Below are 16043 nucleotides of genomic sequence, written 5' to 3'. Positions count from 1 at the left end.
CCTCTGCATGCTTGGCTTTTGGCAGCATGTTCATGAAAACAGTCCAAAGGTACTTTATCTGGGCAAATAAGCTACAATGATTGAACTCAGCATATACTTGTTGCATGCTTCATGGTTTATCAACTACTGAAGGTTATAGTTCATGCTCTTGGTTCTATTTCCCTTTGTGCTCATATGGTTGGTGGTAGAATGTTGGCCTTTGCTTATGGCGGTTTAAAGTTGAAACTGTCATGGTCGTTGATAAATATTCACTGGCAAATACTATCCAATGGTGCATAAATGCAGCGTGGGATTTGCAATGTAAGACAATAAATATCTGGTTTAGCATTGGTGGTCCTGTTGTACCGTCTATGGGTACTTCTGCTTAACAAATATGTTTTCAAGACTTGTCATCCTTAATCAGTAACAATGAATCGGTGATAATGTAGATAGGAAACATATTATTTTTGCTCAAAATTGAAATTAGTTGGAAGGGAGTGTAAGGTCACAAAGTTGTACACTAATCTATAGCTTGAATCAGAGTGATTACCTTTTCTTCTAGGAAAAATTTATACTGATAACATTTATCCTGGTGCGTGTCTTTCATTGTAGATGATTGAAAGCAGTGCCCACGGTGATGACTATGATGGGGTTATTTTCTCTCAACTTGTAAGTTTTTTGCTTCTGATTTTAATGCAAATTGTTATATATCACCGGTACTGATACATCATTTTTCCATAGAATTTGATTGATTTGGCTGGTTCTGAGAGCTCAAAAACAGAGACAACTGGACTGCGTAGAAAGGAAGGTTCCTACATAAACAAAAGCTTGTTAACACTAGGAACGGTATGCAGTTCTTATTTCTAGGCTATGACCTTCTCATCACATTGCTGTCCAAATGATCTGTAGTTTGTTTTCCTGCTTTACTAAGATTGCTCTTTGTTTCTTATCATGTTTGAGGTCCAATTTTTAATTCCTTGGTCCAAACATTTTTACACGATCATTCTTACCAAGTCTTATTATGGTACTTGTAGTGAATCATGCTCTATTGCTGAATTCTGTCAGTCATTACACATTGTTCCTTATAGTTCAGTTTGGAAATATATACTGCTAAAGCTTGGAAGTTTTTTCATACTTGTGCCCTTTCTTTTATTAATAATTTGGGATTGTCTGTCTATCATTTGAGGACTATGATTTTGTTTTTGTGAGCATTTTTATTTGATTTATGTTTCTTGCTTCCTGGCAAATTTTCAATGTCTGTTTTATTTTCTTGAACGTGATCTAAATGCTCTCCATCTGATGTGTTCATATTATGCTCATTAAAAATGGAGTTTCATGTTTCACCCTTAACTATTAGGTCTATAGTGACTGTTTGCCAATCTCTTTGTTGCAGTTCTATTGATGCTGATATCTGTTCCTCATTTACAATTGGTCTGACTGGTAAAAAATAAATTGTGTTGTTAAGGTTATTGGAAAGCTTAGTGAGGGAAAGGCTTCCCATATTCCTTATCGTGATTCAAAGCTTACTCGCCTTCTTCAGTCATCTCTAAGTGGCCATGGTCATGTATCGGTGAGTTTGTGTTTGCAGATGGTTCTGTTCTATATTGATTAGTAAGCTGTTTTTTTATTTTTATTTTTTGACAAAAATACAGAATTCATGATTCTTCCTTGAGCTAATAAGCTGCTTTGATTATTTCATATGGTGCATTTTACATTTATGATACAATTAATATGTGGGCTGTTTGCAGCTCATTTCCACCATTACCCCTGCATCAAGTAACATGGAGGAGACACATAATACTCTGAAATTTGCTAGCAGGGCAAAAAGAGTTGAAATTTATGCTTCTCGAAATAGGGTAAAGACACTGGTTTCCTGTTAGAATAAATTCTCAATGTGCCTTTGTTTATTTTCTTCTTCTTCCTCCCCTCTTCATTTTCTGGGTTGGCAAAGTCACGTTCCATGATGACATTGGATGATTTTTTTTTTTGTTTTTCCAGATCATTGATGAAAAGTCTCTTATTAAGAAATACCAAAACGAAATATCTTGTCTTAAGAAGGAGCTTGAGCATCTTAGAAAAGGCATGCTAGTTGGTGTTAGTCAGGACGAGATACTGAGCTTAAGGCAACAGGTGCTTCTAAGATGCTTATTCATATCTTGTAAAATACTTGTCATTGAGTGTTTTCACTTCTGAGCTTTGTATTGCTTTTCTTTTCACTTGTGTCTATTACAAGTTTGTGATCAAGTGCTATGAAATATATGTTCGTAAAATTTGATGCTAATCTTGCTTGTAAAACAGTTGGAAGAAGGTCAAGTTAAGATGCAGTCACGATTGGAGGAGGAAGAGGATGCTAAGGCTGCACTCATGAGTAGGATTCAACGTTTAACAAAGCTTATACTTGTTTCCACAAAGAACTCAATTCCAGGTTGTTTGAATGATATATCTGGCCATCAACGCCGTCATTCTTTTGGAAAAGATGATGTACGTTATTCCTTTTTTATTTGGGTTCCAAATTATGTAATGGTTAGAAATAGTAACATGAACAAGCTACAAATATTTGTTATGTTCTCTATTTCGTGTACAAGAAAGGCATCATTAAGGTGAAGTAAAGGGAAGGCCTATAATGATAGAATGGTGGAAGTGTTGGAAATTTCTCAATATAAATCCTTAAAGTGTGATAATTTTCATGTGTGGAGGTGATTGAATTTGTTTTGCATTTTCATAAAATATCCTTGTCCTGTTAACGATTTCTGGGTGACGAAGAGATCTGTATCATTTGCGATTAGGATCGGTCAAATAAAAACAGCAATAAAAGGGACTTCCCTTTAGTACAGAAACATAGGAAAACACCCAATATGCCACGAGTAGATCATCACGTCATTAATCAAATTTTTTTCTTAGTGATTTTGTCTGGCAAGTCATTGTGTATGTTGGGTAATTATCATTTAGGCATGCAAATCTGCTTATTCCAGAGCACTATACATGCCCCTTACTAAAAGTGCACTTTCTGGTACTTGACATGCTTATGATATATGTAGCTTTTTTACTGCTCTTGTGCTATACTGTTACTTATATTAGTGCTTTTTTGCATCAGATACACTTAAACTGTTTTTTTTTTTTCAGAAGCTGGATGTGTTACGTGAGAGTTCTCCACTACTTGAAGGTGAAATCTCCCAAAAGGACTTTCTAACTTCTGGTGCACTGGGTCTTACAGATCCAGCTAGTGATTTGAAGAACAGAAGATCTTTAAGCAGGTGGAATGATGATCAGTTATCTATTGGAAGTTCAATTACTGAATCCAATCAAGCTGGTGAAATTTTTAGTGGGTCTGTCAATGGTTGCAGGCCTTCATCTGTAAGTTCTTCACTCTTTTTGTTGCTGCTAACTGTAGAATTTGTTACTTTTCTGTTCAACTATTCCACTTGGCGTTCATAAAATGTTGAAGATACAAAAAAAGAAAAGAAAAATGAAAAAGGTTGGTGATTGTCTACAAATGCTTCTTACTCAAAAGCTATGTCACATGGGTACGGGTACGGGTGCAGGTACGTAGGGTACAACACCACGATTTCAAAATTTGTGGTTACGGGGACATGATTATATATTTATATATATATATTGTTTGGATTTTGGATCGGGTTGGACCGAATCCATCTTGTGTGTGTGTGTGTATATATATATATATATATAGAGAGAGAGAGAGAGAGAGAGAGAGACCCTCTTTCTCTCTCTCCCTCTCTCTCGCTCCAGCACTGACAGAAGAAGGAGAAGCCAAGTCCCTACTCTCTCTTTCTCTCTCTCTCCACCACTTTCTTCCTCCTCCGATTCTTCTTCCTCTCTCTCTCTCTCATGCTCATTCGTTTGTCCTTCTTCCCTCTCTCTCTCTCCTCCCTCATTTCTTCTCCTTTTTCTCCCCTCTCTTTCTCTCTCATATAGAGAGAGAGCGGGGGACATGGCGATAGATTTCACTAGGAGCTATCACACGTGAAAGAGAGATGAAAGAGAAAGAGGAGCTGCGTCTGTCACGATTTTCAATAATGAAATCGTGACCTAAAATACGTATATATATCATTTGTTTAGAGTATGGGTCGGGTCTGATATATTATCCAGACCCAAAATACAAAATAATAAATACATATATAGACAAATAGACTTTTTCACCCCCCGCCTCAAGTTGATCATGGTGTTGAACCATGAACAACTTGCCTTTAAGTGTCCAAAAACGATCCTTGGTCAAGCCTTTTGTGAATATGTCTGCAACTTGTCTTTTAGTGTTACCAAATTCGGGCTCGATCTCCTTTTCTTCAACCTTTTGTCTAACAAAATGTTGATCGATCTTAATGTGCTTGGCACGACTGTGATGAACCAGATTGAATGACATGTTGAGAGCACTTTGATTGTCGCACAACAAGACAAACCGAGATATCACTTCTCCCACTTCAGTTAGCAAATGTCTGACTCATGTGACTTCAGCAGTAGTGGCAACCATAGATCTGTACTCAGCCTCAGTACTTGATCTAGCAATGACCTTTTGTTTTCTACTGCTCCAGGATACTAAATTTCTTCCAATGAAGATGCAATATCTTGATATAGACTTTCTTTCATCTGGATCTCGTACCCAGTCTGCATCACAATATACAGTAATCTCGCGTATGTCCTTGTCAGATGGTTTTGGAGAATATATCAATTCATCCTCAACTGTTCCTTTCAGATATTTGAGTATCCTTTTAACAGCCTCCATATGCCCAGTACACGGTTCATGCATGAACTGAGAGACCTGATTGACTGAATAAACAATATCAGGTCGAGTGAATGTGAGATACTGTAACATCCCTATTAGACTGTGGTACCTGGTGGGATCCTCACACAAGTCTCCATCATGAGCGCTCAGTTTTTGGTGAAGAATACTTGGAGTCCCTAGAGGTTTACAATCCTTCATACTTGCTTTGGTTAGAACGTCCATCGTGTACTTGTGTTGGGTGAGAGTCAACCCGTTAGCTCGACTATCAACTTCAACTCCAAGAAAATAATGCAGGGCACCATGGTCTTTCATTTTGAATCTCTGACTCAGTAGTTTCTTTACTTCTTTGATATGATCCTCAGAGTTTCATGTGATGACAATGTCATCAACATAAATTAGCAATAAGGTGATCACATTTTGCCCTCTAAAGATGAACAATGAGTGATCTAGTAGGGAGTGAGCAAAGTCATGCTTCTGAATCTCAAGAGAAAAGCTATCAAGCCAAGAGTGAGATGCTTGCTTTAGGCTATAGATAACCCTTTTTAGTCTGCATACATTTGTCTTACAATCTTTCTCGTAGTATCCAGGTGGTTGTTCCATGTAAACTTCCTCCTTCAAATCTCCATGCAAAAATTCATTCTTAACATCAAGCTGACTCAGTGTCGATTCATGTTCAACAACTAAGGAAAGAATGATTTGAATCGTTCCCATTCTCACCACTGGACTAAAGGTTTCATCATAGTCTTGTCCTGCTTCTTGTGTGAAACCCTTTGCCACGAGTCTTGCCTTGTATCGTTCAATGGTCCTATCTGGTTTATACGTTATTTTGTAGACCCATTTGTATCCTACCACATTTCTGTCAAGCGGTCTGAGAACAAATTCTCAGGTTTCACATTCATGTAAGGCTTGCATCTCATCATTCATAGCTTCTACCCATTTCTTAAAAGTGGCTGCCTGGTAGTACATAATAGGTTTATCCTCCTTGTTGAGAGCAGTAAAAAAGAGTTGAAAATCCATGGAGAAATTGTTGTAGCTGACCTACCTATCAATAGGATGTCGCATGCGAGTGGATCTCCTGACGTCAAGGGTGTGTGAGGAGGTAGGTGAAACCTCTTGAGTCTGATTTAGGAGTCCTGAAGCAGTCGTTCTCTGTCTAGTGTAGGAAATGCCCTTATATCTTCCCGATTCCAATGGTGGTGCTCCTTCACAGTTCTGCGATTCCGATATACCAACGATCTTGGGACTCTCTTCTTCGTGTTGCACACAGTCCGAATGACATTCTTCATTCGAACTATCAAAGAACTCTAAATTCAACCACGGGTAATAAACTTCAACTGAGGAAGAGGACATGTCACCTGTGCCAATTTTATGATTGAAGTTTAGCTCGTCAAAAACAACATTTCTCGAGATTTTGATGCGTCTGCTAATGGGATCATAACATCTGTATCCTTCGTAGACATCTGCATATCCCACAAATCTACACTTCTGAGCCTTATCATGAAACTTGTTTCTCAAGGACTAATCAATGTGCACATAACAAACACATCCAAAAACCCGTAAGTCATGATAATGAGAATTGATTTTTTACTAAGGACAGAAAGTTCTGAAACAAAAGGAAAGCTTCTGACCTACTTTTCATGAAGTATATCCAGGTGTATCGATGGTTCCTGTACCAGCCCAACCGAACCTGCTTCGGCTGGGCTGCCTGCCAACCCAACCAAAAGGGTTTATATAGATTTTTTTTTCTTACAACTATATTATTATTATTTTTTTGTCAATATTCCAGCCCAACCGATGGGTTGGCAGGGTCTGGAATATACCAGATTCCAGTCCAGCCGAGTGGCTGGCCTGGCAGGGACTGCCAAACCTGCACCAGCTAGCCACTCAAATTCCAGAAATATATATGAAAACTTTGTCAAATATACATGCATGTACAGGTTTTGGAAATTCTGGTACAAAATCAATCATGCATCTATCAACAGATTCACCATCATGAACTGTGCATAAACTGTTTTCTTTTGCATTCATATTTCACATGAATCTAAAGGACTAAATTGACATGAAACATGCGACAATACATGCTGTTCTAATATGAACAATAATCAATGCAGAATTTCTTTTCTAACGTGACTATAAGCATACACAGAAATTTTTCCAGCTATATGCAGATCACATTATATTATTCTTTTTCAAAACTTACTGGACCAGATCTGCGCTTGTTAAATACATGGCAGATCGGTCCAGCTCCATGGATCTACAACACATTAAAATGTACACACTCACACACACTCACACACACACACACACACATATATATATATATATATATATATATATATATATAAGACAGATTCATATTCCAAAATAGATTTCGAAAAGGGAAACTACGTATATCTCATACATTTATCTTTGAGTAAATATTCGGATTTACTATTTTCTTATAGGACGACTATTAGGCCCACTTTACTATATGGTACGGAATGTTGGGCTGCCAAGAGACATCATATTCAAAAAATGAGTGTAGCTGAGATGCGTATGCTTAGATGGATGTGTAGAAATACAATAAAAGATAAGATTCGGAACCAGGAGATACGTAAGAAGGTAGGCGTTGCACCCATTGAAAATAAGATGAGAGAGAATCGTTTACGGTGGTTTGGACATATTCGGCGAAGGCCTAATGATGCTCCAGTTAGAAGGATGGAGAAATGAAAAAATATATTAGTTAAAAGAGGTCGGGGTAGGCCTAGGAAGATATGGATGAATATGATAGGAAAGGATATGAATGCTCTGAACCTCACCGATGACATGACATTGGATAGAAATGATTGGAGGAGAAGGATTCATGTGGAAGACCCAGAATGATTTTCTTTTTTGGTTCATATTGCCGACACCAATTGTTTTGGGATGAAGGCATAATTGTTGTTGTTGTTGTACTATTTTCTTATTGTGTCTCCACTAAAATTTTACATAGAACCCATCTATGCTCTCTTTTTCATTCGAATCAAGAGAAAGAACCTGTACCTTAACCGAAAATCGAAAGAAAGACAAACAGATGGTTGAAAGCACCAGACGGCTGGAGATGAAGAGATCTCCTTCTTGTTGTTCTCTTTTCGTCTCTTTCTTTCTCTCTTTCTCCCTTTCCCTCTTTCTCTCTCTCTTGGAGTCCATGAATTTTTCTTTTTAACATTATATAGAGAATAGGGGGGTGACGCCCCCCCCCCCCTTTTTCTCTCTCTCTCCAGCCCCTTCTTGATGGGCTGGAGAGGGAGCTCTCCTAATTGGGAGTCTCTACTCTACTTTCCAAAATTTTTAAAACTCTATTTTGTTGACTTTTCAAATTTTTTTTTTTTAATTCCGTGAAACTTTCTCAAACCTTCTTTAGCCTAATACACCTATATAAGGACTCTTCTAAGGAGTCCTAAACAATTTAACAAAAATAAATTTCAGAATTAATTAATTATTAATATTTAAATATCCAAAGACTTCTAGAGGGTACCTCATTCTTCTGGGAGTCTTTTTAACTCTAATTAACTTCAATTTAAATATGAAAGTTGAATTTAAAGTTGTGATTTCATTGAGTATGTTTTTGATCTAGATCCATATCCAAACCCAAATTGAATCCTGGGTTGGATATAATGCTAATTAATATGGGTCTTGGACAAAGTCCAGATTCATGTTATTTTGGATCAAAAGCATTGGGTCTAGTCCGATCCAAATCCTAACTCGACCCTTCGAGGCGGTCATTTTTTGAAAAATTATGATTTTTGAGCCAACCGTAGCCCGAATTCAAAAAAGTAAAATATCAATTGGGTCCTGGGCTGGATCAATTCCTAATTAATAGGGGCCTGGGCAAAGTCCAGATCCATATTAATTTGGATCAAATTCATTGGATCCAACCCGATCTAAATTCGGACCTGGCCCGTTGAGGCATTCCTTTTTTGAAAAAATTACGATTTTTGGGCCAATCGTAGCCCGAATTCGAAAAAGTAAAATATCATTATGCTCAGAATTTCGAGACGCGTCCAACAATATACAACTCGAGTTTCGCTTCTTAAATTCATCCTAATTTAACCTGAATTTCGCTTGAATTTAAAGGTCAAAAAAACAAAACCTTTATCATCTTTTGAATGGATCGTCTAGACCTTGTCGATGAGACCTGGGCCAAGCCCAGACTCAAAGAACATCGGCCTAATATCGAGTTTCTACCGATTTTTCTTCTATACTTAGCCAAAATTTTGAAAGTTTCAAATTTAACTAAGTGTGAAAATGCATGATATTACAGAGACGGTATGCCGACCATTTTCGCATCTGTGTTGCGTTGCTCAAAAGGCGCTATCAAAGTGCTGCTGATCGGGGCTGTATTTTTTTTTGTTGAAGTTTTTCATCGCTATTGAAATCCTTCATGGGTCACTTCTTTTTAGGGGAAATCTCTACTATCTTGTCTGATTAGAAATTTAGTCTTTACAAGTTTCGTTTTTTTATAAATTCTTAGCGACTTGTTTCATTATATCAACCTCATCATCATCATCATCATCATCATCATCATCCGGAAGCCATGTACCGTCTGATCTGGCATAACCTTTTGAGATTGATTTCTTCATCTGTTCAAGCCTTAGGGTGCAGCATGTGTCACGCCATGGTCATCCATGTCCTATTCGTTGCTTCCTTTTGTCTTGATTGGTCACTCTTCTTTTCAACACAACTAATCTAGGCTATTTCAAGGGACATTTCTTTCATTATATTTTTCTGATGCTTGTTGTAAGTTTGTATTAATTTTTATAATTCATATTTCCTTGTTATCCATTTCTTTCGTTAACGTACATGTCTTCTTGCATATCACTCATCACAATTCTAGGTCCTATTGTAGTGCTATGAAATAATTGATTTTATTAGAAATGCACTTGCTGTTTGCAGAAGATCATAACTCGTATGTGTTTCCCAATATTTGGCCAACTTTTCTGGCTGTCTTTTGGCCATCATTCTTTTAATGGAGCCTTAGTTTATTGTACCTCAACTTTACAAGTTTTCTATCTTAAACCTTTTCTCTTCCTTGCTTCCCTCTCCAGTTTTTCAACTTTTTACTGATACTTTGCTACAGTTGTTTATAATATCGTCTTCAAAATTGTAAGAAAATATATGTCCATCTTCAAACAGTGCAGACAAAAGCACCACAAAATTTTGTATAGGTGTTCATCTACTGGTAATACAGCCAAGCGCTAGACCAAATCAGATCCTTCATATGGCCCAAGTATAACTGGCACAGTTAAGTCTAACATCAAAGTGGCAGTTTAGATACTTGTTACTGTTCCTTTTTCCATATTGTACTGGAGGTGTTCATGATAGGTAATAACAAGTAGCATACAAATTTAAGGAGAGTTTCACAAGTTTAAAGTATGTCAAAAGTGTTGAATAAGCAAAAAATTATTTGGGAAAGTTGTTACATTGAGTTTGCTTTGAGAAGAACACCTTTCTCATAGTTTTATGCATAATGAATGGCTATGTCACAAAAGTGCGGGTGCAGATGCGACATTTTAAAAAAACTTGGGTGTGGGGGTGCGGGGATGCGGGGAGGGTATATATATATAATTTTTAACAATTTCAAGTTAACACTAATGAAATAAAGACAATTATTATATCATCAATTCATCATGCAATAAATCAAATTAACAATCCACCATTCATCTTGCAGAAATTCACCATTTTTGTCCTTAAAACCAAAAAAATAATTCTTTATTAAAATAAAATTTATTAAAAACACTGGCCGAATGTAGAACCCAACTCAAGCTTGGGTTTAGTTCTGCTGAACCGAGACTTGAGTTCAACCTTAGTTGTCAAAGGCACTAGGCGAAGCCTAGGTGGTGAGCCCCTAAAAAGACTTGACGGGGTCTAGGCAGGGCCTAGTTGGACTAGGCGCTGCCCCAAATAATTTTTTTTAAAAAAAAACACACATAATACGTAAACAAACTGTTAAAATTAATAAGAAACATGTATTCAACATAAAATCAATCAACAATAAGCAATAGACAAAAGATAACATGTCGTCGAACACTGTAAAGAAATTATATTGAATGATCTTATAAAAAAATAATGAGTAAACAAACCATACAACTAACAATATACAAAAAATAAAATCTTGTATACAAAAAAATTAACAAGTCAACAATTGACATAATATAATCAATAGACAAATAATAAGAAAATATGAACAATTGAATTTGAATAAACAAACCATGCAACTAATAACGTGCTCAAAAAAATTAAGAATAAATGTACAATTGAATAGCCAAACCATAGAACTAACAATGTGAATAAACAATATACAAAAAATAAAATCATTTATACAATAAAATTAACAACAATAGGCATATTATAAGCAATACACAAATAAGAAGAAATGTACAATTGAATAAACAAACCATACAACTGAAATACCTTTAACATGTGTCTCGCCATCTAAAATGTAGGATGCTTTATTTTATCCAAAAGAAAACATTCAGGTTAATGAGACCCCTACCAATGAAGCAAAAGGCAAAGCTGTAAATTTGTATCTTAGTTCAACATTTGAAATGAAAAAGAAAACTAGGTGGTTGAATATAATAACCCGTAAGTTGTGTGTTCTTTTCAAATAGCTGATAAGTTGGTGGCCTTTTGCAATTTGCTACAAGCACCCTTACTTACTCCAGGTTGGTCATCATTGTTGCATTTAATCGAGTCCCAAGCAAACCCATTGGGAAGGCAAGGGTGCCCACTCCATGAAAATAGTTGTTGGTAGCTATCTTGTAACATCTTCGATCCATTTACTAAGCAAATTCCCAGAAACCCAACAATTAACTCACTGAAAATAGGAGAGAGAGAGAGAGCACATGTGGCCTACCATCGATAGTGGTTGTTCCAGCAGTGAGGCCATGCTTGATGATGAAGAACTCTATTGCGTTGATGAGTGGAGGAAGGGTTTCATTTTGCTCGCTCCGCCATGAGAAGACGTTGCTTGCAGATATGCTCCGATTTGCAAAGTAGCGCTCGTCTAGGAAGGAATTATGGGATCACTGGTTTGCTCCCCATCGACATAAGGACTGAAGGATCTGCTATTTTTTGTTGCAGCAACTTGAGACACTTCAACATTGTATCTGTTGAGTAGGGAGGTAGATTGGATGGGGTTTAGATCTTAGATATGGTTGTGTTTAAATCCACCGAATCTCATATATGAGGATCTCAAACAAAAAAGGTGAGGTTCTCTTCTTTTTATTGCAAAAAACAAAAATAGAGAGGGAGAGAGAGAGAGAGAGAGAGCATACCTTGGTTGGGTCGTCCTCTTCTTCTTGCAAAAACCGAGAGGGAGAGAGTGCGAAAAGGGGGCAATTGGGGCCCCCTTTTTCCCTTTTATATGACCCATATGGGTCAAAAAAGAAACAAGACCGATTTAGGCTTATGCCTAGTCGGTCCCAGCCTAAACGCCTCCTTGGTGCTAAATTAGGGACCCACCACCCGGTGGGTGGGCTTCGACTAGGCGCCGCTTTTAACAATTGAGGGTTTAGGATTATCGAGGAGAAGGAAGAAAAAAGAGAGGAGGTGGCGACGGAGGGAGGAGGAGAAGGAAGAAGAAGAAAGACATGAGAAAGAAGAAGAAGAAAGACAGGAGAAAGAAGAAGAAGAAGAAAGCGAGGAGTAGGGGTCGGTGGGGAGGGTTAGAGTCGTGCTCTAAACACTCACACACACCGATAGTTTTTTTTTTAAAAAGGTGAAGAGGAGGAGAGGAGTCGGGGAGGGCAAGCATGAGGAGGAGGGGTCGGTGGGGAGGGTTAGAGTGTGCCCTAAACACTCACACACACCGATAAATTTTTTTCTTCAAAAGGTGGACCAAAATGGAATCGGTTAAAGTTGATCGAGTCCATTTTGGACATATATAATCCTGGTTGTGGGTTGATTGCACCCAAACTTCATTGACCGCACCTGCACATGCACCCGCATTTATGCGGGTGCGGCGGTCTCTTTGGCGAGTCCCTGTGACATAGATGAACAGCAATGGCGGTGCAAAAGGGGAATTTTTCGTTGCTTTCAAAAGTTCAGTGTTTTTACTTTGTACTCCATAATGACAAGCTTAATTTTATAAAATTTAATTGGCTTCTTGTGTATCAAACTAAAGCGGTTTTGGTTGTCAGCATTTGATCTGCATTTGCTAAGAGCTACTTTGTACAGGAAGTTAATTCTTGTTTTCTTTCTTTCCTTTTTCCATTCATCTTGCATAGAAGGAAATCTCTTCTTACCAGGGGTGGTTTATTCTACAGGCCATGATAACAGCGGATCAGATGGATTTGCTTGTTGAACAAGTGAAGATGCTTGCTGGGGAGGTTGCATTTAGCACCAGTACCCTGAAGCGTTTGTTTGAGCAGTCTGTCAATGATCCACATGATACTCAAATTCTGGTAGGTGTTATTCTCTTCTGTTTTAGCGTTATTGTCTTTCTGTGCTATCTAAGGTGTTGTACTCTGTGCTGCTTGAGTGTAGAACTTTTATTGTTTTACATCATGTGCCACCACAACTTTTTTCTCAGTTTTGTGGTCGTTTCTTCCATTGGTTGTCATGCCTAGAAAATGCATATGAGAAACAATATCCTTTTATCATCATTTTCCTGTTCTTATCCTTTTTCTCTCTTTTAAAAATTTCAATATCATTAAGTCGTCGCTGCTTTTTCAGCCCATTTTTATTGAAGAAAATGTTTTGATTTTATGTTGTATCCACTACGCCTGATGACACTGGCCACTTGATCCGGTTTGTTTAATAGTTGTTTAACTTGTCAACAAGAATATTTATCTCATTTCAATTGATTAAATGTTACTTATATTCTTCTATCCGAGCTTCTTTTTTAAATACTGTTGGCCATGTCTGCTTGGTATCTTGGCAGTCACAGATACAAAAATTGGAAGGAGAAATCCAGGAGAAACGACGGCAAATGAGAATTCTTGAACAGCGTATTATTGAAACTGGTGAGGCTTCGATGGCAAATGCATCAATGGTCGACATGCAGCAGGTATTTTAATTCCTTAAATGATAATCTGTCTTAGCATTTACATGGTTGACACACATTTATTGCTTGAAAATGTTATCTATTTTTATTTATGTGTATCACAAGCTAACTTTTGGCTCCATACGGAGTAGACTCTTACCAGATTGATGACTCAATGCAATGAGAAGGCCTTCGAGTTGGAGGTAGCTTCTTGATTCTGTTGATTTCGTCTGTGGGTCACTAAGTGTGGTCATGGTTATGAAATAATCTGGTTTAGTTAATGGTTGCTGTTCTTTTTGGAGCATTTTTCTGAACATGCTTCTCTGATTGCATAATGTTGTAAAATTTTAGGATGCCATCATAGTTAATCATACAACTTTGTGCAGATTAAATCAGCTGACAATCGTGTCCTTCAGGAGCAACTTCTTCAAAAGGTATGCTTTGGAAATTTGTGGATTATGTAGGAAATTTTGATATTGTTTGGATGATTGTCCTGTTTCATTGAAAACTCATAATATAATTTTTTTCTTACACGGCATGAGATCTTTTATCTATAGTGTTTTTTTCTACGTTTTTGACAATTGTCTCCTTCTGCGCCAGTCTTCAGAAAACAATGAACTACATGAGAAAATTGCTCTTCTGCAGCAGGAGCTGAATGCAGCATTGGAGAGTAAAGTTTCATTATCCACTGGACAGTGTGTCTCAGTGCCTTTTGCGGTTGACTTGAAAAAGAAACTTCAGTTTCAGGTAATTGCATGAGCCTACTGTTTCAGTTTTTGGTTGTGGCTGCATGGTTTCTTGTAATTGATGTATTATTTGTTTTAGTTTTTGGATGTATTGCAATGTCTTTGGTTGCTCAGTCATAATGGACATCTTGTCTGCAAAAAACAAAAAATGCTGCAGACCAGTGGCTGTTTCCCTTTGTAAACTGACAAACTGATGATATGATCTTCTATTGATACTCTTTTTTTGTAACACTGCTATCATCACTAGCCCTTTGTAGATATGGCCATATGTAACCTGAGATTCAATGTTTTTTTTGCTTGATTTAGTGCAAAGCCCGTTAAAAAAAAACCGTGTCGGACACGTGTCAGACGTGTGCCCTGCACGCGTCGGACATGTGTCAAGGTTGGTCCGTTGTGTCGGACCCGGATCCGAGCTGGACCGGAGCCCGAACCCGGACCTGGCTTCTCGAACGATCGAGAAGCCTGTGACTTTAAAAAGTCACAGGCGTCTCGGGCGAGGGGATGAAACCCTCGCCCCTTCTCTCTCCTCTCCCGTTCTCTCGTTCTTCCTTGCGGCCAACGGCGACTCATCGTCGGCCACCACCTTTGTCCCAGCTGCTGCAGACATCGACGGCAGCCGTCGACGACCTTCGACAACCGACGACCGACGCAGACGACAAGATCCGAGCCCCAACAATGCATTGCTCATCCTGTCTGGCTATCGGCTGCGCCAGGGACCCCGACGCCGGTGACTTGCCACCGGCCACCACCTTCGTCCTGGGTGCTGCAGCCGCCGACGATCGTGCCTCCGACCACCACCTCTCTGCCTCCCGTCTTCGATAGCCTGTTGGCAGACGCCATCGATCAGAGCCACGATGACTTCCGTGCATCGACGACCTCCCCGTCGCCAGCGATCGCAGCCATTGGCCATCTCCCCCTTCGAGCTCCGGTGACCCCCCCTCTCCGTCCCCTGTGTCGCAAGACGTTGACGATCGAAGCCAACAACGACCTCCGAGCGTCGACGACTCTTCTGTCTCCGACCCTTCCTTGCAGACGTCGGCAATCAGAGCTGCCACCGACCTTCGTGCGCCGACAACCTTCGGACTTCAGCAACCCTTGTCCCCGACGCCTCTTCTCTCTCTGGCTCCTCTTGTTTTCCTCTAGTCATCGACCTACTGCTGCCGCTTCCGACCTCCTGTCGACAACCAACCCTGAGAGCCTCCTCTCCTTCATTCATCCCTTTTTGCATGCCGAAGGAGTTTTTGATGCCGTCACCATCGTCTTCCTTGATCTCATTAGAGCCTGTGCTGACTATCTCCACCTGCAGCACCGACGAGCTACCCCTGTCACCGTCTCGTCTCGCGACAGTAGCCTCCGTCGACACCCTGTGTTCCCGACCATCGCCACCCTTGCGGAGGCAGCTCAACCGACAGTGGCCCTAGAGTTTCGGCGACCTCCGACTGTCGGCGATCGTCTCCATCTTCTCTCTTCTCCGGCCTCCTGACGGCGGCACTCGAGAGCTCCGTTGACGACCTTCCAGCCATCGACGACTTGCTCCTCACCGCGGTCTTCTGAGGTAAACCCTCCTCTCTTTTCC

The 16043-nt window shown here is 39.2% G+C and overlaps 1 protein-coding gene across 1 annotated transcript in view; it reads left to right on the top strand.

Annotated features, from left to right (window-relative positions):
- The window catches only part of LOC149817738 (kinesin-like protein KIN-7D, mitochondrial), a 57533-nt gene that overhangs the window by 15399 nt on the left and 26091 nt on the right, over nt 1–16043 (top strand). The window contains exons 10-21 of the mRNA XM_089984075.1: nt 592–648; nt 721–825; nt 1445–1549; nt 1728–1835; nt 1978–2109; nt 2278–2460; nt 3103–3333; nt 13003–13140; nt 13620–13745; nt 13874–13924; nt 14108–14155; nt 14322–14468. Coding sequence (XP_089840201.1) covers nt 592–648; nt 721–825; nt 1445–1549; nt 1728–1835; nt 1978–2109; nt 2278–2460; nt 3103–3333; nt 13003–13140; nt 13620–13745; nt 13874–13924; nt 14108–14155; nt 14322–14468 — 1431 coding nt within the window. The remainder of the gene's footprint in view (nt 1–591; nt 649–720; nt 826–1444; nt 1550–1727; nt 1836–1977; nt 2110–2277; nt 2461–3102; nt 3334–13002; nt 13141–13619; nt 13746–13873; nt 13925–14107; nt 14156–14321; nt 14469–16043) is intronic.

This window comes from Nuphar pumila, chromosome 13, assembly GCF_984573655.1.
Source record: "Nuphar pumila chromosome 13, dmNupPumi1.hap1.1, whole genome shotgun sequence".
Lineage (NCBI taxonomy): Eukaryota > Viridiplantae > Streptophyta > Magnoliopsida > Nymphaeales > Nymphaeaceae > Nuphar > Nuphar pumila.
This window is presented reverse-complemented; position numbering and strand designations above follow the sequence as displayed.